The sequence below is a fragment of the Centruroides vittatus genome, unplaced genomic scaffold (assembly GCF_030686945.1).
Source record: "Centruroides vittatus isolate TY-2023 unplaced genomic scaffold, ASM3068694v2 contig_1381, whole genome shotgun sequence".
Classification (NCBI taxonomy): domain Eukaryota; kingdom Metazoa; phylum Arthropoda; class Arachnida; order Scorpiones; family Buthidae; genus Centruroides; species Centruroides vittatus.
Window position 1 is genome coordinate 890301 of NW_027120867.1, and position 27527 is coordinate 917827.

General features: G+C 30.9%; 1 protein-coding gene across 1 annotated transcript in view; it reads right to left on the reverse strand.

Annotated features, from left to right (window-relative positions):
• The window catches only part of LOC136990914 (uncharacterized), a 38187-nt gene that overhangs the window by 4796 nt on the left and 5864 nt on the right, over positions 1-27527 (reverse strand). Inside the window, exons 2-15 of the mRNA XM_067289382.1 lie at positions 26670-26714; positions 19822-19968; positions 14014-14192; positions 10949-11052; positions 9506-10005; positions 9036-9378; positions 7352-7410; positions 4839-4909; positions 4278-4349; positions 4107-4203; positions 4000-4042; positions 3758-3915; positions 2383-2457; positions 361-819 (exon numbers count right to left, since the gene is read on the reverse strand). Coding sequence (XP_067145483.1) covers positions 715-819; positions 2383-2457; positions 3758-3915; positions 4000-4042; positions 4107-4203; positions 4278-4349; positions 4839-4909; positions 7352-7410; positions 9036-9378; positions 9506-10005; positions 10949-11052; positions 14014-14192; positions 19822-19968; positions 26670-26714 — 1998 coding nt within the window. The 3' untranslated portion in view covers positions 361-714. The remainder of the gene's footprint in view (positions 1-360; positions 820-2382; positions 2458-3757; positions 3916-3999; positions 4043-4106; positions 4204-4277; positions 4350-4838; positions 4910-7351; positions 7411-9035; positions 9379-9505; positions 10006-10948; positions 11053-14013; positions 14193-19821; positions 19969-26669; positions 26715-27527) is intronic.

Consider the following 27527-nt stretch of genomic DNA (forward strand, 5'->3'; position numbering starts at 1 on the left):
GTCCTAGGACAGCAGTTCGCAACCTTTCTGACCTCACAGACCACTAAATTCACAACTTTGAATCCCGCGGACCACTATCGTGAATTTTTTAAACGATACAAAATCTGCAGTATCACAAAAGTTTAATTTTACTATTATATTAATATGAAACTCTCTTGTTTAATTATAACAAATTAATACAAGCCTATGGATTATTAGCACTTTTCCATGAAGGAAGACAATCGCATGCACAATATTAATAAATAATGAACAATAAACGATAACAGTTGCTTTGTATTCGGTTTTGATTCGAGTGAAAAAAGAAACTAAGTATTTTGCATTTCTTCAGTCGATCGAGGTCCAAATTTCTCCACGGACCACCGATTGCCGACCGCCGTCCTAGGAGAAAATCAAAATTTATATTGGAATGCAACATATTTATATACGTTGGAACTAATTGCCAAAATAAAATAGTTGCGAAAAAGAGAGCAAAAGCTTGTTATATTTACAGCAACAAATTTGACTATGACTAATGATTACTTAATAATTTCTTTTTATATCAATTTAAAAAGTTGATGTAAGTTAAATTGTGTATGTTTTTAAATATTATATTACAAAAGTTACATACAATTATTTGCATTTTTTTTCCTCTTATAAGCAATACAAATAATGGCACGAATTGCTTACTATGTGATCGTACTTTGATGAGCGAATTAAACGTTATAGAAAATACTACTACTGAGGTTTAGTAGATAAATAATTGCTAAGATTTATGATACATTGCGGGTGCGTGTTGACAATTTCGGTTAAAACCAGATTGTCCGGACTGTTGGATAATATCTGAAAGTAGTAATAAAGAGGAAATTTTATGATAATAAAAGGTGATATCTCTGGATATATAAAAACATTAACTTATACAACAGGCAGTCTCCAACTTTCAGACTGCATTTCTAAAAATACGTACGAAAGCCGAGCAACGTATTTATACATTGTAAAGGAAGTTCAGTTTACAGAGAGCTAAAAAGTAAATATCTTAGAGATTTTATCATAAATATACAGTAGACCCCCCTATAACAGGTTCGTATAACATGCTAAAAGAGACTCGTGTCGCGACAGGATTGGTCGAATCTAGACCAATAGCGGACATTGCACAAACCGTCGAGTTTAAACGAGCAGCGGACCTACTAAAAAACATTTATTATTCAACGTCATAAAAATTATATTTATATTAATGATGTCTCCAAAGCTCAGCGAATTTTTTGCAGAAAAATAACTTATCGGAAAATGCGCCCGCCATTCGACGAGCCACTCCGTGACAAAAACAAACTTAAGCAATGGCATCGTCGAACGGTGCACACTCGGTAAGTAATCCTACAATTTTTTGTTTCTAGCATAGTTTATATGGATTATTCCCAAAAAAATTATACGTGATTTGGAAATGTCGAGTCAAATTAGTCTAGAATCGGTTAATTTTATGGAAGAAAACCTTTCAAACAGCCGTAGCCTTTAAACTGCACACATACCAGGCTGTGATTGGCTCGTGTATTTAAGTGATTCATACACATGACTCAACATAGAATTCATATAACATGGAACATATCTACTGTGTTATAGGGGGGGTCTACTGTATTCTAATGCTTTATACATTAGGAAAGTTTTAAAATGCTAAAACTGTGGATTAAACAGAAAATGGGCAATAATAATTGACTTTCAAACACGATTTTGCTATTACCGAAATCATCATTGCACAATAACTTAAAACGTATGAAATAGTGATTGTCTGAAAGTTGAGGACTACCTTATATTAGCATAAAAGAAGCTATAAATATGTAGAGCTCAATGACATTTCATGTTGTATGTTGTAGAGTGGCAACAATTTCAAATTAAATTTATTATTATTTGTACTAAAGGTCAATGGCAAAAAATTTTGAGTTTCTAAAATTCAAATTTATTACTAATACATTTAACATTCTATATAATTAGATGGCATGAATAAAATTTTGATTACAAATTTCTTTCGTTTATTATTTTCAATAATTATTTGATAAGACAGGAAAACCCTGATGTTTCTCATAGTTTTTCTTGCAATTAACGTTGCAAGAAAAACATATGAGAAATAGATATTTATTTTTTAAAATTTGAAGCATAATTTTAGAAAATTCTTGACAAAAATCTCCTAACATAATTTATTACCTTCTTCCTTTAAGGTATCTACGTTATTATTAGGCAAAAAGATCATAGGAAACATTTTGATTAAAAAATTTGTTTTTTCAAGTACGCGACTCGATAATGGCATTTTCTATTTCTCGGTACACTTTCGTCGAACATTCGACATTATAGCAAATCTTAAATTTTGTATTATCACCCGAAAGGTTTATTTCAAGTATTAGTAAATTAACTTACTTGAATTAAATATGAAACAACACAACAATTTTCATCATTTTCGTACGATTCGACTATCCAACCACTTGGTAATAACTAAAAATAAAATGAAAAAAAATAGTACATTTCATTTAATATAAACCAAAAAGCAGCAGTATTTGCCAGATACAATCGCTTTGGTAACCACTATAACTCCATTTCGGATCAGTACAAACTTCCAATCCGAAATGCATATAAATAAAAGACGTGTGAATTAAAATTGTCTTCTAAGTACTTGACCTCTGGTGAATGTCAGATTAGAAGGACATAACAAATTTGTTTATTGTCTAGAAACCCTTTTTAGAGGTTACCAAAATAATAATAATATAATATATTTACATAAACACATTATCAAAAAAATTCCAGAAATTAAGTTACATAATTAAATTATAAATAATATGTTTTCCTTTTACATTTCTTTTGATAAAGCTTTCGACGAAAAAATATTTCAAAATTGTCTGGCAGCGAACGAAATTTTTTAATAATTGACATAGAAAAACTAAAAATACATTTAGGTATTTTTGGTTCTAGTAAAGCATTTTGTGGCCTTTTTATGATTTTAAGATATTTTACATTTACTGGTTTAGCTACTTTGAAGTCAACGAAAGTGATCCACATTCTGTGTTGCAGAATGGACTGACCTGACCCACTGTGCTGTACATGTGTGTAGCACTTAATTGGCATCTTCCCTCTTCTCAATTCAGTGTATTTCATCTTTGTCGAATATGTGTGTTCCTTGGTTCAAGGAAGCTTAAATATATGGACATTTAAAGAAGAATGACATGATAGCATTATCTTCTCTTTCACTCTCTGAATTATATCTAGAACCGAAAAAAGGTTAAAATGCCTACAACAAATCAAAGCATAAGCAGTCAACTCATGTAATTGTCAGTAAGGTGGGCCAGTCTCTCCATAAGCTGGGTCAAAAGTTCAAAATATCCTATATATACATGTGTAGGATATTAATTAAAGAAAAGGATGTTATTAGAAAAAGGATTTCTGCACCTAAGCTTACTGTGAAGCAGTTAGAAGGTGTTATGACAGGTAAAGTTCTCAACAAAGTTTAGGTAGTCGTAAGCTCTCATTGCACCATTTAAAATTTGTTTTAACAGAGTTCATCAGGAAGAAGTTAGTCCCATTCTTGAAGCACACATAATCTCTATTTGGATAGTGTTTTGGCCAAATTATGCAGTGTTCTACTATGATTCCTATAGCAATAGTACAACTGTCTTAACTCTGGTGGATATTACCAAAAATACAGGGTAGCCATTTTCATTGAGTCAAATGACTTTACATGATTATAAATCTATATTCTAAAAAAACTATCATGTTTATATGAAAAAGTAAGTAAATGTACCATTCCTCTGATGACATCATCCATTAAAGGACACTTCTCATATTCCACTGACTGAACAGCCACAATTAATTTTGAATCTTCCATTCTTTCAGTGTGAAGAAGACAGAAATCTTGTGCATCTTTTTTCAGTAATGTTGTAGATTCATGGAATGTATGCACTAGTAAAATAAATTAAAACAAATACTGTAATACAAAATGAACAATATTTACTTAAAAATCAAAATATCCAATGTTATACTTACAAATTTTCTGACCATTTGGAAAATCTTGAAGGACTGTTATTTTCTGAAGATAAAATATAAATTAGTTACTTTTTAATACCGTAGCAAACTAAGTAGATTGTCAATACCTTTATAGTTTCGTCGTACATGTATCTACTTAATGGGCTTCGAAGTGCCGACCACACGAGATTTGGAGACATAGGAATAATTGCCTTACTGAGATAACTTAAATTTACAATGTTTATAATATTAGTAAGACAACAGGATAAAATTAGTTAAATTATATCATAAAAACTTACCTTATGGCAAATAAATTACCTACTGGGCATTCTTTATTAAACACCGTAACATCTTTATATTGACGTTCAAACCTGAAAAATATAAAATGTATTTAGCACTCGTAATAATATAAAAATGTGTGAAAATTTTGATAATCTTGAACGTAATTACATTGATGTTTTATCATTAAAACCAGAAAAGTATCGTAATATTTTTATTCAAGTCAATAAAATTGTTTTGGTCTAAACATAGAAAAGGTGCAGGCAGTTATGAATTTTTCAGTTCCATTATATTCTTATGGCAATTCTGTCATATCACTAAGCGAAGCATCATTAAATAATGCACATTTATATGTACTGTACACATCACATCTCTATAAAATTTCACATTGTATAATATTTGATATTATTCATTCTAAAATCAATTTGGAATAATGATGCAAACTTAATTGTCTGGATATGACTCTGAGCTCTTAGTCATAGTTTGCAGATGTTCTACCAAAAGAATTTTAGATCTTTACCAAGTATTTTAGAAAATATCTAATAAAGACATAGGAAAGAATGGATGATAATAATACTTACACCCATCCACCAGATGCAGATTTCTGTACTTCGGGAGGACTATGAATTTCAATTACAGAAGCTTTAATTACCTGAAATAAATCTGATATTATTTAACGTTTTTAATTGGCCAGTGGCATCTGCAGACTATATAAAAAAGGGCATCATATATTATGCAAGAAGCTTCAAACTAAGATTCAACATTGAAACAGTGCTCCCACAAGGTGGTACCAGTTGCAATCGGGGCTAACTTGGCCTTAAAACCAAGGAGCATTCTTTGTTTTTGAGGCCAAGCATTGGTCAACATAAAACGAAGCTGTGTGGGACGATGGACAAATATCGTTCGTTAGTTTCTTTTATATTTGCAGAATAGTCTAGAAGTCATAAATTTTCTGTTGTTTGTTGATAATGGAATTTAGAGCACCCTCAGACACAGACGAAAAGGGAGAGACACGTACTGCAATATACAGTTGCTCTTGATTGAGATTGTTAAATTTAGGACTGAAAGATTGGGAAAACAGAGAGTGGTCATGTGTCTTATCCTAATAATAAATAAAACAGAAATGACATGTTATGATAAAGATATTTTGTAGTTCAATAGGCATTTTTATCTTTCACACACAAAGTGTAGTTCCTTTTCCAGATTCTATTTTGTTTCATTTATTTTATAAGTGAAGTATAATAGAAAATAATGTTTGAGATGGTACCTTTAAACTGTATATCAGTAAGTGTCATACTTTCAATAGCTGCTCTTAAGGTGCAGGCCTAACATCAAAGAATAAAGATTTTTGGAGACAGCTTATTAATGGTAGTTTGCTCCTAATGATAAATATATAGCTTAAAAATGCTTGAAGTTTCTGAAATGTTTTTACTCTGAGAAATATATTCTGAATTATATCTGTGAACCTTTGTTGGTAAAAGACCCCTATAATAGGTTCTAAAGTAGGGTTACTTGCTGCTCTCATGCTTCTGCCAGGATGACACAAGTGGATGGAGAAGGAGGTAGTGGTGGCAAACACAGAGAAGTACACAAATGTATAATGTTAATTGTGTTTATTTTTAAGGGAAAAATTCTTACAATTAGTCTAAGTTGACACTCGAAATGGACAGAAGTCCAGGCGGGAAGTGATGTTAGGATATAATTGGTTGATTCTGTTTGGGTGATTTTCAGGGCTCTTGATGGTAGATTGGATAACACTGGGTGGTCTGGCTGGAGAAGCATGGGGTTGATGGCAGAAAAAGGCAAATCTCTCTGGTTGGATCAACAGATGTCTTTGAGTTATGACGATCCAACGTTGACACGATCCTCTATGATGATGATGACGACCTTGGAGGTTCTCGATGGTAATGAACACACTTTACGATGGCAGCAACTCGCTCTTTTTCCTTGGGAGTCAGTCCCCTTTATATGATTTGGCCTCGAAATCCGTGATTTGGATGATCTGACTCTTCCTTTTTCACTCATTGGTTCCCGCTCTCTTGCTAAGGGCCAAGTTTGGGTCAAAGGGAATGGGCGTCTCCCTCACTCCAACACTGGGGCTATCACTTCCTCCAGCATTCACTTATTAACCCCCTGAGGGTGACAGCTTATAATTAAGGAAAGAGCAAACTCTTGTTTAACTTTTATGTTTTTTTAAAAAGCAAACTCCCTTAGGTAATGGCCTGTAATCAGGGAAGGGAGGTGTTTTCTTGCCTGAAAATCAGGACATCTGGACCAATTACCTAATTGTTGCATAAAGTGTGTCTCTCATCTTTCTTTTGTATTTTTAAACTGAAAATTGTCTGTTTTATGAATCTCGACTTTTTCATCTATCACTTTCCCAGCTCGATCTCTCACCAGGATATTGTCTCTCCCATTTCAAGTTTGACAAAAACATAAACAAGTGAGGAGTTTCGGACCTCACATATTTATTCAAGGAACTTCTTTACAAGTGTATAGTTACAATTATTATGACTGTTAAAACACAAATAATATGAAAATGATTGCACAATTAAAGCTACCAACTATTGTTATTTATAAAAGATTACAAACTGTTATCTAATTTGTTTTTTGTTTTGAATTTTAACTTTATATGTTGCATCGCAGCTGTTGTTATAATTAAATGCTTTATTTTCAGTTTTATCATAAGAGTAGTTAAATATTTGTTTATTCTGTTATAAATTATGAACTAAGGCTGTTTTTTTAGTTCAATGGCAGTGTGATACTGCAACAACAGAGTTCATGGAGTTAAGTTCACTTTATTACAACTCCAACAGACATCAAACTATAGACCACATAATACTCAATGCTATGTCATCCCATCATTCTCAGTTTTGTCAAATCTATTGCTTTTCCACCACTTTGGCAATCGACTTTTAAAATATCAATTCATTTTAAAAATTAAATCAAATGCTTTGTTATTTGGTGCTTAAAATACTTGATCCTTACTACTGTATCTTTATAATCAAATCTTTTTATATCAGATCTTAATATAAATTTTGGTAAATATCCACCAAAAATAAAATTAACAATGGTTTATAATATGGAAACTTACCTCGACTAATAAGTTTGACACACACAAGTTTCCTTTTGTTTTAAAATCTATCATTTCATCTGAAAATAGATAATATTGTTCTATTGATAGTTCTAAGTTAAATTTTATTAAACTTATGAATATAAATAATCAAAACTGAATTAACACAAAATTATTTTGAAAAATAATTTCTATTTCAAGTAACATATGTCTCTCCTCTTTTTCTAACCTTCAGTTATATTGATTAAAAACATTATAAGCACATATATCAAGCAAATCTTTCTTTCAAGATTACTTCTAAAATAGAAAGATAAATAGCCAATCACTGAATATTCTGAAAATAATTTATCACTCACTAATCTGTCATCCCTGCGCAAAAATGGCCAAATTAGCAAGAGCCTAGTATATTTTATATTAACTAGCTGTTGTCAGGTTACCTATTAAGAAAAACTAATTCTTACAAAAATTCTATGTAGAAACATTTAACGACATAAACTACATATCTGGTGTGGCTTGGAAAAATGTAACAAAGATGTAATAAATAAAATTTTGTTAGAGCTATAATCTCCACAGGATCTATTAACAATTTAACACGTGATTTCTAATTAAAGCTAGACGATCTGTTGATCTCCACAAGATAAAAAACAAATGCATTTCACTGCTATGAGTATCCATCTGTCATAACAAGTTCAGCTGATCCACAATGTGATGTTGATCATAATTGGACCACGGATGAATTCTTACATTCCATTTTGTGCTGTTCAAGTTTAATTACAAAAAATAAAATTGGAAAGATCATCATCGTGACTATAATCCTGACAGCAAGTATTGCTGACATATGAAAAATAACCATTAATTCTTTTTACATAAATTGGAAATGTACAATAAAGAAAAAATATTGTTTACAATAACAATGTGTCAACAAGACATTGTAACAGTATATGACGGGTGGGCAAGCAAAAGTTCAGTGGGAGCCGAAATGTAGGTTTTGCAAAATGCATGGGAGCCACAGTTCTGTACTGTCGTGGTGGGTAGTATGGTAAGGCTGAGTAATTTTATTATATAATATAAATATAATATAAAACAAATATTGAATTTTTTTAATAAACATATTTTCACAAAATTATAAAAATAATAATAAAAAACAGAAATTAACACTTTCGGCAAGAGCCGCACGTAACTCAAAAAGTGCCGCATTTGGCCATGCCTGGTATATGATAATACGATATTACATTTCATTGCAAATACATACGCATACTAGACAGTGACATATTGACTTTGTTCTTTTTCTTGTGGAGACTACAGATAATGTCATCTAATAAACAATCCATATAGTTACAGGCAATGGTAATAGGAAATTTTGTTGGATGATTACAACATTACACATGAATGGTTTCTCATAGAAATTGTAAGACAAATAAATAATATATAGTATATTCATTGGAGTGGATGACCTCCTAGTTGGTAGTAACCAATTACAATTCAATAATTCTGTAGTGTTTGATTTACATTGTCAATAACAGAATATTCTACTTGTCTACAATAAAATTTTACAGCAAAAAACTATTCTAAAAAAAACATGCTTAATTTTATACAAAATATTTTGTTAAAAGGAAGAATTAAGAAAATTCTTCCTTGAACAAAAATATTTGAAATTAAACATAAAAATAAACATCTAGCATTGTATAATTTGTAACATTTTTACCTTCAGAATTGCAGTGAGGTAAAAGTAATTCAAAATCGGATAAATTTTCGATTTCTTGAGGAATTTTAGACTTTGTTGTTTCGTCGTTACTAGAAGAATCGGTATCGGAAGAATACACTTTCAGTTGAGGCACTAAATTACATTTTGATTCATTTTCACTCTCTTGTTTACCAAGTTTTGATAATGTACTGTTATTTGCATTTCCAGAATTAACATTACAATTTTCCAGAAGTGATTCAATTGGTGTGGAATAGATGCTTTCTGAATTTGGCAAATCTTTGGATATAGGAGAATTTGGCATCCTAGCATCTGCAGATAAAGCTCTTTGTTTTATAATATGACCCTATAAATATTAACATTTAGGAGTATATTTAGTAATGCAAAGGACTATAGATAAATCTGAATTACTAAAATCAATGCAACAATTTTTTTTCTCAAAGTTCGATAATATAATAAGGTATTCTACTTACTTTGGATGATCGTTTCAAACTGAAACTTCCGCTGCGTGATCTTAATTCGTTTTTTATTCTAGGTCTGTGTCTGGGAGTCGAGTGGTGAGACGATGGAAACGATTCCGATTTTGGTTGTCGGAAAAGCACAAAACCTTTGTGATTGTATACAGTGACAGGCCTAGCAGTACCAAACGGTACAAGAGTGAGAACATCAGTTTCTTTATGATGAAAACTTCTAATTGGTGAACGAGGTATTCTTTTCTGAAGTAATTTGCAAGAAATGCTAGATAAATATTTATGAGCTTGATCGTTGATGTGAATGTATTCTGACGGGTCACCTTGCGATTCACTTGATGACGATAAAGATTGGAATGGGTAGGCTTTCAGGTGAAATTCCTTTACAGTATCTTTAATACTGAGTAATTTGTGAACAAGTTCTTTTGGAATGTTGTTCTTCTTTTGAATGCGATAATTGAAACTTTGTATGCCAGTGAGTAAACACTGAGTAGGATGATCATCTGGATATAAAGAATATTTAGTTTATAACTTTCATAACTGTAAAGAATGTTTTCAAATTTATATATTATGAAACCAAACACACATATATATATAATTCTTAAAACTATTATTTTAATCACTGAAATAGGATAGAAAAACTTAAAAATTCTAGAAATATTGGTTTCAAATGTTCCATTTTAAATAGATAATTTTTTTGATAATAAAAATATATTTAAAATAATTGTAATATTAATACTCCTACAGCCATTTTAGGCTGACAAAATAATCAGAAATTGTAAGATTTGATGAATATAATGGTTTTAACATGATGACAATTTGTTTCTCAGTTAAGATTTACTATATATTGTCTTAATGCTCTTAGTCTCACAACCAAAATGATACAGCTATTCTTGACTGAGAAAAATTATTGCTATTGCTTTAACACAACTGCTGTTCACCAGATCTTGCACTCTGTGATTTCTAGTCATTCCGTGGTTCAATTTGAGATTAGGGAGGTCAATATCAATGTATTTGATGGTTGAGATCATCCAGAGATGAATAGTCAGAGAGTGACTATTCATCACTGGATAGTCAGAGACTGACTTTGCATGCTTATTATTTTTCATAACAATGTTTTCAATATGTTTTCTTATTAAATTGACAAGCAAAATAATTTGTATTAATTTGCTAGTAACAAATTAATATTAATCAAATTAAAATTAGACAACATTTCAAATATTTGAATAAATATATCTGTGTTAAGATAACAATTTCGTATAAACTAATGTGAAGTGACAAATGCAACTAATAGTCTATTTACATGGACTTTTGATTAATGTGTGATTTGAGGAATATATCCATCATGTAAATCAAGTATCACTATATTTGAAATTCTAACTGATTCTTGAATAAATTTAAAAACTACTATTTCAGTTTAATAATAAAAATATAAATTAACTTTACCCCAAATATTTTCTACAGGTTGAGCAAGGAAGAAGCACCAGTCTAATCTCTGTACTTGCCAAAAAAGAATCCATCCAACACCATTTTTCTCCACGTGAGCAAACCTAAAATGATAATTTTAATTCTGTTTTAAACATTTTTATTTATATCCATACAACGTAGTTACTTCAATATGGTTTGAAAGTTTAAATTCTTATAAATTCAACAAAGATTAACATATTTTACATGATGATGAACAACTGAACACAATAAATTTACTAAACTAAATTCTGATTTTTAAATTAATGTTATTACTACAAAAGTTATAAAAAAGATGAGAGGAAGGGTATTCCATTTATAAAAAACAAAATGAACAGAATTATAAAGCAAAATATAAGCCAACACACATAAGCAGAATTTTGTTCCCACATTTTTCATGTTTTTGGATCAGGAACCTTAAAATCTAGAGGGTCAAAACTTGACCAATTACAATAATTTCCCTCTGTTATAGAATAACAGCCAGAAAAGTAATAATATAAAAATTTATTTCTTTTCTCAACCAGTTTAATCCAAACATGACTTATATATAACATTGATACATAATCCAATAACTATTAAGTTTAGAAATAATCAAATTATAGGAAATCCTTGTTAGTTCGAAATTTGGGGGACCAAATGTTTGCAACTACAAATTATCCGAGATTTACACATTTCTGTATAATTGCCAAATCCCATGTAACTGATATAATTTATTAAGCAAATGGAATACAGATACTTATACAGAACACTATTTTCATTAATTAATAATAATAATATAAATGTGAAGGTAAACAGCACATGTCCGTCAAGAACCTCAGAGGTTGCTAGATAGATTTTATAAAACGTAAAGCAGAATTCCTCGAAATACAGCCTAAATTATTTTTAAAGTGGCCCAAAAAGTAGTAAGATGCTCAAACATAATAGCCTAGAGCCCTTCAAATATCTCAATCTGCTACTAGTAGCCCAATGTTGCTATCCTGAAAACCAGCTGTATTTTATGAGATAAGAGAAGAAAGGACATTCCATGGGCAAAGTGACATCTGAAAATGTGTAAAAGCAAAGCCATATCGACCAGATGAGAGTTGTCTCAGTCTGTTGTTCTCTTATAGCAGACGTGGGCAAATGCGGCTCTTTATGAGGTACATGCGGCTCTTGCCAAAAGTGTTCATTTCTGTTTTTTATTATTATTTTTACAATTTTAGTTTTATAATTTTGTGAAAATATGTTTATTAAAAAATTCAATATTTGTTTTATATTATATTTATATTATATAATAAAATCGCTCGCCTTACCATACTACCCACCACGACAGTACAGAACTGCGGCTCCCATGCATTTTGCAAAACCTACATTTCGGCTCCCACTGAACTCTTGCTTGCCCACCCGTGGAGGCACTTTGATCTAAACGAATCAATTAACATATGCACATTGAAGTTATAACAGAATTTTCACTTTGAATTTTGAAGTAGCCATATTTTGAACTAACCAAATTTTTTAATGTGTAAATCTCTATATCCCTGGCCAGGACAAAAGTGCAGTTACGAACTAATGGAATTTCGAATTATCTGAGTTTGAATTAACGAGGATTTCCTGTATATATTACATAAAAGAAATTCTTTACTTCTTCTCTGAATAGAAGAAATAGCTACTAAATGACTTTCAGCAGTAATAACCAAAACATTCGTATTAGATTTTTGTTAGATTATTTTGTATAAACTCAATAAAAATGTACCATTCTTGATAAATTACAGCTAAAACAAATAAATTATTATATTTTAATGAAATTGTAAAGCATAAGATGTTAAAAATATAAGAAATAATTTTACTTAACTATTAATAAAATTGAAAGAATAATCAATAATTGTTCTTTTGTAATTTAAAAATTCTATAATTAATTATAAATTATGTAATCTATTGGGTTATTCGGAAAGTAATTTCGTTTTTCCATAGAAAAATAAATGCAATATTCTTATAATAAATAAATATTTTATTGAATTATATATTGACCATTTTGGTCAAATACCTGTTGTCATTGTTTCTGGTAGTAGCATGATTTCACATTCATAAAAATTTTGATCGTTGTTTACAAAAAACTGATCCAAGTGATTTTTGACATTGTCATTTCAAGTAAATGTCTTACAGTTAAAAAAAAATTGTATAGACCGGAACAAGTAATAATCTGAGTGTGCCGGATCTGACAAATATGATTGGTGTGATAACACATCTCATCTAAGCTATAACAGTTTCTGACGAGTTACCAAACTTGTGTGAAATTTGGCATTATCATGGTAAAACACTACACTTTGTTTGTTGATCAATTCTAGCCTTTTCTGTTTGATGATATTACTAAATTTGTTTACTCGATGGCAGTACACTTTCGAATCAATTGTTAAATTGTCTGGTAAAAGCTCAAAAACAAATTTCTTTAAAATCCAACCATAGAGAGCATCTCTCATTAATAACATGTGGAACCCACATATCGAGCTTTGAAACAAAACCAATTTGTTTTAAGTAATAATAAACGGTTCAATTTAACAGATTTAATCTCTTAGTGATTTCACGCATTGTTATACGGCAGATTGCTTCGATCGGTACCTTTATTTTGTTTTCGTTGGCTTCAAATAGCCATCCAGAATGTGGTGTATCTTCGATATTAAAATTGCCAGAATGCAATTTTGTAAACCAGTTTTGGCACCGTCTCTCGACACATCTTCTCCAAACATGTACCACAAGTTTTTTCTTGTTTGAACAGCATTTTGATTTTTTAGTTATAAAAAAGCAAAGTATACCGAAAATGATGCTTTCGATTTTCCATATTTGATGGGTCACCGAACAAAAACAATTGTACAGAATCGAACAAAATTTTTTACAAATAAGCCTTAAAATGTCAGCTGTTGAAGTATATAATGAAAATGTGGTTTAAAATAAACTTGTCTGGTAAAAATACATCTAATTCCTCTAGTAATAAAAAAACGAAATTACTTTCCGAACAACCCAATAATAGCCGAATTAACAAAAAATTTCCGGATAACTATCATAATACTTACCGATACATCTGAACTTGAGAAGAGGAGGACTTATCTATCACTAATCTATCACATTGCATGTATTCGTCCGACTGTAACCTTAAATCGGGTATTGTTTCGGCTCGCATTTTTTTCTCTTCCGAAATAGACGGATACCATTCTTTCCAAGTTGCGAGATCGGCAACAATGTTTAAAACAGACTATAAAAATACAGTATTTGAAATTATTGCATTAATTAACAAAATTCCAAGAAAGATAAATATTGATATGCAAATTTGTTTCCTTACAGAAACAAAGAAGAAACAAATTAAAATGGAAAAATTAGAATTTAATATATTTGCTTATTATTATAATTAGTACAATATTTAAAATACAAAAACATCATGTAATTTTAATAACAACTGAACTTAAAATTTGTAATTTTTTCATAAATTATTAATAGTAGTTGACACATTAGTTAAATAGAACAATATATTAAATAATCTTCATTTTTCATCTTTGAAATCTTACACTAAAGTAAAAGAGAAACAGATAAATACAGGAATTCTCACTTAATGTCAGTAATCCATTCCCGAAAATCGGACATTTTGTGGGAAAACATTTACGGAGAGTTTAGTTCTCATTATTTTAAACAATAAAAATTATAATGCATTACAACATCAATCCAAAACTCTGAACTAATTTTTGAAAATATAATTAAAACAATACAATGTTTTTATACAGAAACTCTCAAATTAATGGAATAATTGGGTTAAAGGATGTCTATTATTGCTTTAATGTCCATTAAATCAAATGTTTTAAAAATCTTAATAACAAACTTAAAATGTGCAAGATGAGTTAAATATCATTATGATGTGACAGTATGAATAAAATATAATGTACTATATATCGAGTAATTTATACTCATTGACTCATTGTTCCAACTTTTTAGCATGCTCTATTCATGAATGTAAACACCTTTATAGTTTTTCTAGAAGATAAATTTTTCGTCTATTAAATCTGAAGTTCTTTAAATTGGGTTCTGTTTACTGTATATAGAAGTTACAAATTATTATACACTAATATAAAATGCTTAAGATGTTGCTTTTGGATCACCAAACAATTAATATAGTTTAATAAAAATACTTTGTAAAATAGACAATATATTAAAATATCCTTATTTAGTCATCTCTTTATTGTTCAAGAAGTAACATTTTTATGGTACAGTCAACCTTTACTTGTAGGTTTTTACAAAATTTTTTATGTAAATTTATGATCTTGGCAATTTCATCAATTAATACAGTTGTTAGCAAACAGTTTCCCTGTATGTAGCAATATGTACAATCTGCATACCGTACTGCAAACATTACATTTACAATATTGCAGGGAAAATAATACAAAGTAATAAAGAGATTTGTTACAAAACTGCAAACAAAAATTTACAATAAAAAATATTAATTCCAACATATTCTTAATATGTTTGAAATGTCTGTAATTAGATTATTAATTGTCTAAACTTAAACCATGTTGATTCATTAAGCATAGCAAAATTCTTAGCAGTTTTGATTGTGTTATCCTAGAGGCAGACAAACTAATAAAGTCAACTGTCAGAACCTATACAGAGCTTATGAGTCCATTCTTAAATACATCAAAAAAAAAAATTCATAGCAAAAGTGATAGTGTACTAAATAAAAAATATCAGAGATTCAAAAACCAAAGATTTAATTAGTCGTTTAGCAATAACTATGTACAATATTTAGTAAAAATCAAACAATAATTTATTCAAAGAAATTCAACAAAGTCAACCCGACAATTCTCAATTCAAATCTATGTCTAACTTAACTCTATTCCCCTTGGGAATCCGACAAAACCAAAAAGCTTAACTTATAACAATAATTCTTATAAACTAGAGATCCTAATCGTCACCTCAATATACTCGGAACCTATTTCCTCAAACTCTCAAGACTTTCTCAGACTGTCGATCCAAATTTCGAATCACTTCAAAATCACCTTGGAACTATTCGAGATCCTATCGGACACCTCTCTATTACTGCTGCGAAGCTCACCAAGCTCGTTGCTATCCAGAATTCACCTCTCCGTCTTCACTTGAGACTCGGGATTTATAGTGTGAGGTGACGTCACAATTCTGAATGCGGTCACTCCCCTCATTTACATACTTAAATGCTAACAATAACGTGTTTCATCGTCTGGCAGCCCTTTTTCCGACAGTTTACTCACTAACCTTTTACATTATTTGTTTTTACAATTTTTTCCGGGACGTTTTTATTACTTAAGGTTTAGCGAGTTTATTTCGTGCTTGTGGGTTCTCCCCCCTCTTCTTGGTGCGGACCTATTCTTTGCCGCTCGGGGAGCGCAAATGTGCGTGAGTCCTATGGCGCTTTTCTTTCGTCGGTGAGTTGGGTTTTATTTCTTCTCTTTTTAAATACTTAAGGTGAATGGTGAGGAAACCTTCGTCCTAACAAAACATAAGCCCCAAACAAAAATAGAATAATAAGCAAAATAAAAGTAAAATAAAAATAACGCTCGGACTTGGTTCCTTACAAGAAGACTGAAGACATTACCTTGCAAGTACTAGACATTTGTGAAGCATTTGTCAGTATACAGAAACTTTTGAAAATTCAAACTGTTTTGCTTATTATCACAGCATTAGTGCAAAGATCATTCACCAGCCTGCAGTTATATGCATATCAGTGGCGTGCCGTGACATTTGATGATAGGGAAGCTGTGTTTCTGTAAGAAGCCGACTTCCAGGGGCAATCAGTTAATTGCGCGTCAGTAATGGTCTAGGGTCCATTCGTACATGGGTGGTGGCTGTAGAGACAAAGACGACAAGTATCTGACAAAAACCGTTTATTTTAACATAAAATAAACATACACTATGTACAAAATAGTGCTTTAGGACAATTGGCCGTTTGGATGTCCCGAGCATCGATGTGGTTCTTCGATGGTCGATCAAAGGTGGCCCCGGGACAGTGGCGTTGACGAGTCTGTAAGGCATGGAGAGACTTCTTCCGTTGGAGTCGGGGACACGGTGTAAGTCTGAAGTGGCATAAGTTACAGGTTGGCACAATAGAAAAGAAATTGTTTTTTTTTTTCTTTTGCGTGTTGACACATGGGGTTTTGGTTATTCGGAACGTTAACCGAGTGCCAGGTGTCCTCGATTGTCAGAAATTATATCAATCTCCGTTCTTTCTTTCGTCCATTTTGATTGGTCGTTCTCCCTCAATTACGCTTCCCGAGTGGTTGGTCCCTGGTTACTAAACGTAACGAGACTCTTACCTGGAGAGTGAAAAGTCAAAATCGAAGACGAATTCGATCTTCCACTGATCATAGGACAACTTCCTTCCGCGATTTATGGTTTCTGCCTGGCAGTTTGATATAAACAATGGGTGTCCAACTACAAACGACTTTTACCTATGTTTTTTTAAACTAATAAATTTTTCTCTAAATTAACCGTTTTTCGCATCTTTCGTGACGGGTCAGACCTGTCCGGTACAGTACATGACATTTCCATAAAAGTTTTAAACAAATACTGGAAATGACAAAAATAAACAATTTATGTATTTTAGTTCTAAAATACAAATAATATATACATAATACAAATTGATACGATACAGACAATGATAGAAAAACTTGTTTTCTTAATTTTTTATAAACTAACTCTATTTGGCGATTTTTTTCCGCAAAGTCGTTAACTACTTTATCATAAAAGTTGCTGGTCGTGGACTCCATCAACGTATTTAAAAGCACTTTTTCTATCGAAAGCAATGCTAGCGACCACAATTTTTCCTCCAACCGAGTGTTCCTGGCCAATGTATGAATTCGCTCCGTGGTCAAAAAACTGCACTCAACAGACCCACTGGTAGATGGTACCATAAAAATTTATGATATTAAATCATATAATTCTTTTAGTACATCTTTGTTCGGATCGACATTAATTATAATATGTTTTATGTTTAAGAGTTACTTGTCAATATAGTCCGGACACGAATATAAATATTGTGATTCACTACGTAATTTAGATAAATCAAAAAATTTCCCATAAAATTTACTTAATTTAAACAATTAAAACACGCTTGGAAAAATTGTTAATAATTTTAATATTATAAAAAACACCTAAGAGTGATAAAAATTCTAAAGATTTTATGTCTGAAAATCTGTCAATATAATTATAATTTTCTTTTAATTATACTGTAATTAAATATAACTTTGCAAAAAAACGTACATAAAAATAACATTGAATACTCTTTACTTTTTAAATCTTAAACAATTCACTTAGTCAGATAGCTCCCTACTAGTGGCTAAGGGACAGAATCGTTGGAAGCATTACGCGTGTGTAGTTTCCACCAGCTAAACTGGCTGAGGTTGGTGCTCTGTAAAGCGCATGCGCCAATGCCCTCTGGCTGCTTTACACCATTCAGTTATTCTTGCCGTGAAAGCTGTCTCGGAAGCGCTTCCATTCCGCCACTGACATTCGAATATACAATAGCAATCTTATCGTTTTTTCACATATAGTATAGAATTTTTTAATAGGATACATAATGAAGTTATAATAAAATATTAATTTTAACTAATTCAAAGTACATTAAAATATGAAAATTTATATTTTAGAAACTACAAGGGAAGGTCATTGGAAGGTGGATGCGGCGCTTCCACCACTTCCAATGACAGCACGCCACTGATGCATATGATAGAAATTCCAAGTCAAAAGAATGGCCTTGCTTTATTAAAACATCAAGAAAAACACTAGAGATATTAATGTCTCTAGTGAGAGATTGGGAATGAATTCAAATTCAATTTAAACACAAAAATGTTGTTATGCTAATAAAACAGTATATTGTATATAACTTATATTTCTTTTATACTTGTTCAGTTCTTCCTTACTTACTGTAATGTGTTATATATCTATATTGCAGAAATTAATAAATTTATGTTAAGAAAAAATAATACTTTTTAGAAAACACCCTTTTAAAAATCTTATAGAAAAACTTGAATCTCCCTCCAAATAATTCCATTAAAATCCAGAAAATACAAATGTTTATAAATGAAGAGGATGTGAATCTGATATGCAAATTAGAGTAACACATTAATATGCTTTGCTGACAGATCAGTAAATACAGTTTCAAATTTAAATCATGAAAAATACAGTCGAGTCTGCATAAGTCATCACCAGGATAACTCGACACTCGTCGGTTACGTAGTCAATTTTTGTGGTCCCGGCCGACTTACATAGGCATTAATGTTATTAATATTAAAAAACTCAGTTTAATCGACATCGTTTAACTCATCACCACTGGATAAATCAACATACTTTTTCTGTTTTACACTTTTTAGAATTCTGATAAGTCGACTCCCCCCTTAAAATGAGTTCACACCACACAGCTTATTGTACGGTGTAAACTCATTTTTTCAGGAGGGGAGTTGACTTATCGGACGTCTAAAAACTGTGAAACAGAAAAAGTATGTTGATTTATCCAGTGGTGAGGAGTTAAACAATGTCGAGTAAACCGAGTTTTTTAACATTAATAACATTAATGCCTATGTATATCGGCCGGGACCACAAAAACTGACTAATTAATCTACGGTGTCGAGTTATCCGGGTGACGACTATGCGGACTCGACTACAGTTTGCATATTAATATGTTCTGAATATAAAATATAACTGAAATTAAATTTCTGACAAGTTTTTACATTGAAATTTTAGTGAATGAAACTGTAGTTAAAAATCCTTGAAAAGTATTTTTAGAACTTTGCAGCTTTTTGAACTTAAAAAATTAAAATCTAGATCATATAAAATAATATTTAAAATTGATATTTCAAAATACTTACTGTGGCAGAAGAATGTACAACAACAGAACTACCGTATATAATTGGATGAATGCCTAAGATGTCAAAAGGCAGAATCTGACTCCAACACCGAGCTCCAAAATGATTGAGTAACAAAGTCCATCCTTTATTGCTTCCAACAGGACAAACCTATAAACAAATATATTACCTTTAGATATTTTATTCATGCAATAAATTTGTAATTTTATTTTATTACAATTTCAGATTATTCCTAATTGTTTATATTGTATAATAAAGTAATATAATTCTGTGAATTTATTAAGTCACGTTCTACGTTGGTAGGTTTATCAACAATGTTATTCATTTAATGTTCAAAAAATTAAAAAATACCTCACAACTGTTAACCACTATATTAGAAATATAAATTGGAATTCTTGAATAGTCAACAAAACTGTGAACATGAAGTGTCAAACTTTTCGGCAAGAAAGAATGCTTGTTTGTTTATATTGGATCGTATAAAATTTTGATTAAGCCACTAAGATAATATAAGTATTAATTACAGGTAACCCCGTACAACACGGGAGTTACGTTCCAAAAAATTGCCATTTTATGCAAATCTGTGTTATACAAAACAAAGAACTAGTACGAAAAGGGGGGTTAGGTTTCAAAAATTAAAAAACATGCTATTATATTTTCATAATTAAGATAAATATCTTTATTAAAATTTTCTTAAGAAGTGATACATATTAATATAAACTAAACAATGTTTTCGTTGTCATCACTAAGCACTATTAACCAAAAATTTTTAATCTATGTAAGTCTCTCTCTCTTTTCTTCTCTTCAAGTTGACATGGAACTACGTAACGGTCCCAACAGTTCAATGCTTAAAAACCGGTGATGGAATAAAGCAAGTATGGAATAAGGGAAAAATATCTGGCAACACTAAAAGCAGAAGCGTCGAGATCTGGCAACACGAGAGAAGTTTCAATAAGGACCACGTGTATTGACAGAAGGCGGGAAAAGAAAATTTACATACTGTACTTAAATACTAAAGTTCACGAAAATTATACACGAAAATTTGATAGTACAAAAAATGTCAAATGAGGTATCTTTCGCACATAAAAGCTTTATCACGTTTATTGAACCGGGATTTTCCTATTTTCAAATTAGATAAAGTTTGCTTTTAATAGTTTTTATTACATTTCATGTTGTACGAAGGTTTTACCCAATTCTCGAACCCTGTCAGAGTGAATCTGTGCTATAAAAGTACCGTGTTATATGGGGGTTACCTGTATATATTTAAGCAGTAAGAAAAATATTAAAAAGGCAATTGATATTAATTGAAAATAGCTTCAACAACAAATTTTTTTAATAATGGTAAATTAATTATCTTTAAATAAATAGGTGTTAGGAAAGTAAGATTAAATGATCATGTATTTATAGTATGAAACTTGATTGGTCTAAATCTTTGCCTGTAATTTGATGGCAGATTTATTCATGAGAGCAACATAAAACCTAGTCAAACATTATCTTGCAGTCTCTATATTTCTCCATAAGAATTGTATTGTCAACAGTTGTATAGAACAGATAAAAGATTATTGTCTAAAATCCAGAAACACTCCAAATTTTTCAAAAGTTCTTAAAAAATCTCAGTTAGAAAAATGCATGGAATTTATATAAAAGAATTCAATAATAAGCAATCAAGAACTGTCACCTTTTATACATGTTGTAATTATTTTTGACTGTTTTAATATTTATTTACTACTAATTTACAGTATTGTTTCCCATAAATTTACCAAAATTAAAATTATTGTAATTTAAATGAAAAAAATTATTATTGATTAACATTCAATGATTACAGTGCTTCATTGTTTTTTAGTCTACATATCCATAGTAAAAATATAACTAGACACTATCAATATAAAATGGCACTACTAGCTGCAACACTTTTCTCAATAGATGAGTATAATTTGTATTTTAACAATTCCTTTTTTTATACATAATATTATAATTTTCAATTTTAACCTCATTATTTAAGGCCTTTTAACTAAGAAAATAGACCTTTAAATTGTAGCGTATGTAGTGAATTTCATGTTTTATTTTTCAATGTTGAAGTATGTTATTCAGGCTTTTATTATTTTTTCAGGTAATTTATAGGATATTCTTTTTGTTTACTATACAGGGTGGGAGGAAAGTCACTTAACACCCCTGCCAAAGAATACAGAATGTACTCAAAGTTAAATTGCTCATGTCAGAAACACATTACACCAAGCGGGAAACAGAGTGATGTGTGTTATATGCATGGCTGCCATATTGAATGCAACTTCGAAACTGTAATAGGAAGGGAGTCACAGACATCATTTAGGGTCAGAATTTCACAAGGAATTGATTGCTGAAAGATTTTATTGACCTATATCAAACAGTTACAGAGTTATGCATGTTACATGATGTACATTCTATATTCTGTAGCAGGGGTGTTACGTGACTTTGTTTCCCACCCTGTATATCTATTAATATAAATAAGCACCAAAATAGACTATAGAATATGTGAAATTTTTGTCTGTTTTAAATAGTAAGCTTGATGTTTGTGAATGTCAATTTTCAGGAATTTGATCATTTGTGACTGGAAATTTATGCACCAAAATTTCAACTTTCGTAAAAGATTTCGACCTTTCGGGAAATGGGAGATTACGGAATACTGTAAAGTGAAGCTAGCACCTGCACAAGCTGGATGTTCAAGCAGGCACAATGCTAGAAGATCACTGCACTCACTCATTTGGTTATTTTTCTGTTGATGGGACACCAGTCATAATTGTAATCTGATGTGTAATGCCATCATCTTATTGACATAATAGAAAAGCATGAAATTAATAAAAGTCAAATAGATCTGTAAGGACCTGGACAATAAAACATAAAATAATTAAAACTTGTTAAATTCCTAATCTGCTTTGCATTGTTTGCATCTTTTGCAATGTTTGACATCATGTATACATTTCTATTAAAATTTATTTCTATTGAAATGTACCGGGGTACTTTAACATAATAAAATAGCCATTTCTTTACATTGTACTATATATTTTGACTCGTGTCCCATTAACAGAAAAGTTTTGTATGGTGTCTGTCATAACTTATGTTACTGTTTTGTTTGTTTTTTTCTTTTGGCTCAAATAAAATAACTTTTGCAGCACTATAAACTATGCACAGTATGTTTATTTAATACTGAAAATTTATATTGGAAAGATCAGCTGAACTGGTCACTCTGCCTTATAAATTTAAAGAAAATGGATGTTCAGAATCCCAAACTCTTGGAGACAGAAGAATTTAAAAATGATATTGTCCATATAATATATGTTCATGCCATGCCCTTGTCCGGATTTAACTTGTCAATAAGAAGGAGTCTACTAACAGATAGTTTCTCACATTATGGAAGAATATCCAACTATGCTGGTACCTGAACCACCATACCATTTGTATGGTTATAACTGGATTAGAACCAACTCAAACTCTAACCTGGACTACATGTTTCTGTTATCATCAGCATAATTTTATTATACAAACTATTAAACAAACAGAAGACAATATCTTCCTCTTCTATGTAGTTGTTAGAATGGTAGGAAACAAAAAAGAAGCAAGCCACTTCTAAAAGAGAATAATATTGTGGAAATTGATATTGTGAAGTGTTACTGGTGACATTCAATATATAACACAGAACAGAGAATGTATGACCTTGCCCTCGAAAATGCTAGAGAATCAGATCCTATCTTTGACTATAATAATCAACACTGCAAGAACTGTAAATGTTGTGATTTCATCTGAACAAGATGAAAAGTAGTAAATACAAATACCTCTTCCATTGTGGACCATTCGTCTTTACAATTTGGAATTACTCATAGTGAACACAACACAAAGAGAATCAGAATATCTAAATGAGGAAAAAATCATATATATTTTTATCAAATGATTTAAGACATTTTCCTTTCTCTTTCTTGCATATAGATGAATAGAAGGGTAAAGACTTCCATCCAACAGAGGGATCTATTATGAGAGGAGAGAAAGGAAAAGTGATAGGATCTAATTATTATACCACTCCCTAATTTGTTGTCTGGAGCCCTTTGCAGGATGAGAAAGCTCCAAGCAAATCTGATGGTTGTTTGACATGCTATCCAAAGAGTTTGCAAAGGAATGGACTCAAGGCAGCCTGAGTTGCTGGTCTTGCTTCTCAGAGCTGAATTCCCCAGAACTTTCAATCTGAGGTGGAGGCCATGGTTGCTCTTACTGTCAACAAAGTGGATCAGGGAACCAAAACTTATAAATGAAACTGAAAACAAGAGAAATTGAGAAGGAATGATAACTAACAGGGAGGAAAGAGGATGGAAACCCATTAGAATCAGGAGGACAGATCCCTGACCAAGCATTGAACACCAGAGAGAGAAGTACCAAATCATCCAGGAGCTCTCTCCACAGCCCTGACCACTATGCACAGCAACTACACATTGCTCTCCAATTCTGCATGGACTGAGACTACCAACTGGGATTGATGACTAATCCCAACAATAACCCTTTGCCTTGATAGAGAACGGAGATAACTACATATTCCCCGTCTCTTCCTTTGTTTAATTTTTCAATCAATCATTATATATATCATTTTGCATTTATCCATTTATTTATATTTATCCATGTAATATGAATTTTTATATATTTATCAATTTTTATACTTATTGATGAATTATCTTAAATAAAATAATGTTGTAGTAGAAAAACTCTCTAAATAATTGTAATGAAAAACTTTGATGTAATGCAAAACAAAAATGTGAGAAGAAATGGTATCTTGTCATGTGACGAAATACAATCAGTTAGAACATGCTAGTTAAAATTTTGCACATTCCATATTGTCAACATTTTAAAAATGCCAGGGAGCCCTGTGAGGTTCCAGACAGAGTCCAAACCTCCTGTTAAATGTGCTAAAAATGTATTTTAATATTGAAAGAAAATATGACATAAAGCAATGTAAATGTAAGGTAAATGTATACAATATAAATACAAAGTATCTAAATCAATGTCAAACTAGAGAGTTTAAACTTTCACTCTGATGCTCATATAAAAATAATAGAATTTAATTGAATCAGGAAAAATGAACAGTTTAATGAAAGAAAAACATCATGTATTGTAGTTGAAATTCCTAGATGTTAGAACAAACTATAACAATCTAAAATATGAGTGCAGGTTTTGAAGTTCCATCAAAATCTCCTGGTCAGAGTTGAGATATGATGTTGAGTTGAATACCAAAGATTGACTTTTCTCTTGATGTGATCTGATTTTATTTCCACTCATTCATCTTGACTTTAGTCAAACTGTCTCCCTTTCCCCAGGTATAACTCAATCAGTTTAGGTCACAGCAGAGGTTGATTGTCAATGTTTAACATGACACTGCATTCTGATCCCAACCAGAGATGGTTGATCTTAGAACTTATGTTGTTTATCCATTTGCATTGCATTTATTTTATAAAGGTTTTTTTGTTCTGTCTTGCCCTTAATTCTTTTTTTCTCATCATCTTGGTACATCATCTCAATGTTCTGCTAGGCGGCTAGCAAGCATTCTTGTTGTGGCCCCAATGTACAGTACCTTGTATTTATTCCCGTTGCGGGATTCTCCACCGGTGAAGCACAGACCCCTGATTTTTCTAAAGTGGAGAATTTATCCCAGTCGTTGCAGATGATCTTACATAGGCTTAATAGTGCAGATAGAGGTATGAGAAAGTTATGCTGCTTAAAAATACGGCAAATACTTATAGATGGAAAGTATGGACTATTATAAAGCCCATTATATCTACACATGAAATATATTATAATGAAAAAGTATTAAAAATTTATGATAATAATTCAATTTTTGTGGGCCCTTGACACTGGGGCAAACCTCCACACAAGCAAGCAATCAATTTCCCGCAAGCATCGCACCGACTTAAAACGGCTATCCACTAGCTGCCAGTGTGAAAGGAAACACAAATGATAAAAGAGTTTACACATTAGAATAAATTATTATTGGCATATTTGTTCCCCTATAAAAAAATATATTGACAGTCAAAACTTTCTCTTAAGCACGCGGCACATGCTAAGCAAGCCTAGAGAATTTGCTCCCGAATGCCTGATAATTTACTTAAAAAAATGCTTAAAAAGTAGCCTGATGATTTGCTTGATAATGATAAAATGCCATTCTGGGTTAATATAATTAAAGTATATCTTAAATAATCATTTTAAGTTGAACTTTCTAAGATTCTATGCATCTAAGTCAAAGTTGTGGGCTTGTTCTACTGACTAAAGCTCTGATTATAATTTTCTTATTTAAAATAATGAGAAATAAGTTTCCAATTAATGTTTTTTCACAGAATGTCTGATTTTCAGAAACAGATTGTAGTTAAGTGAAAATGGCTGCATTCGGCAGACTCAACAGTTCCGGAGCTGTTGAGTATTTTTCTGGCGGATGCCCTCTACAGTAGCGTTCTTTCGGAACATGTTTGGCGTTTTGAAATCGCATTCGCTAGCGTCTTTCATTTACGCTACCCAAAACCGACCAATGAGGCTTTTGTTCTAATGCATACATCACTCTTCATTCTGCAGACCCAGGTTGCTATGTAACAACTACTGATTTGTTCAGTTACAACTGTTGAGTATGGTGAATGCAGCCATTGAGAGAGGTATGCCTGAACAAATTTATTACACAATCTAGTAGTTAGTTTGTATGATAACATTTTACTGAATAGAAAGCATCAGTCAAAAATAATTTTAAAGTTAATTTTATGTTTTTCTTAAAAGAATTTTTCTTTTTCAATTTTAAAATTAACTATTAATAAATATATTTAGAAGTACAAATATACAAATTAAATTACGCTTACCTCTCTAATAGCTTCAATAAGTTTTATTACAACTACTGAAGATGTCTGAAAAATATTATATTAAAATATGTATTCATTTGTGAATGTATTTCTAATTTTAAATTTAAATTTCTTTTTTTCAATTCTTATTTTTACATTTAAGATAATAAAATTTCTAAAATAAAATGAACAATTTTTTTGTCATTTCCTTTTTAATAAACAAGGAAATTGTAGTTATTTTATATTATTTAATTTAAAATATTTAATAAATTTATTTCTAAAACTATAAAATAAAATATCCAATTTTAATAATAAAAATTTCATTTTTATACTAATAATTACCATGTCTAATTTCAATAATAATATATTGGAAAATATTGTTATTGCATATTGATTTGTTTATCTTCACTATTAACCCAAATATAAAATAATAACAGTAGGGATCATCATAAGCTATGGTCCCTATTTCTTAAAAGTAAATTTCATAAACACAGTAATTAATGAAATATTAAATGATTCCAAATATTTATTGTCATTGTACAGGTATACCTCGAGTTAAGTCGTTCTTGATTATATGTCGTTTGTGAAAAAAGTATATGGAAAAATAAAAATCAAGTTTAAGTCAGTTTATTCGACTTTAAATCCGTCCACCATAAACATTGAAGTCGTAATATCACTAGAGAAGCGTTGAAAGCACATAAAATCATATTAAAATATGTACATTTACAGTAAATGTTAACATAATCATCTATTAGAGAGAACGAAACACGAAAGCATCTGTGTTTCTGTGTTGTCGTCTTATTTAGCGATCTTTAAGTGCTCTTATTGGCATTTTCCACCGTAGTTTTGACTTACGTCGTAACTACACAAGTAAATTCG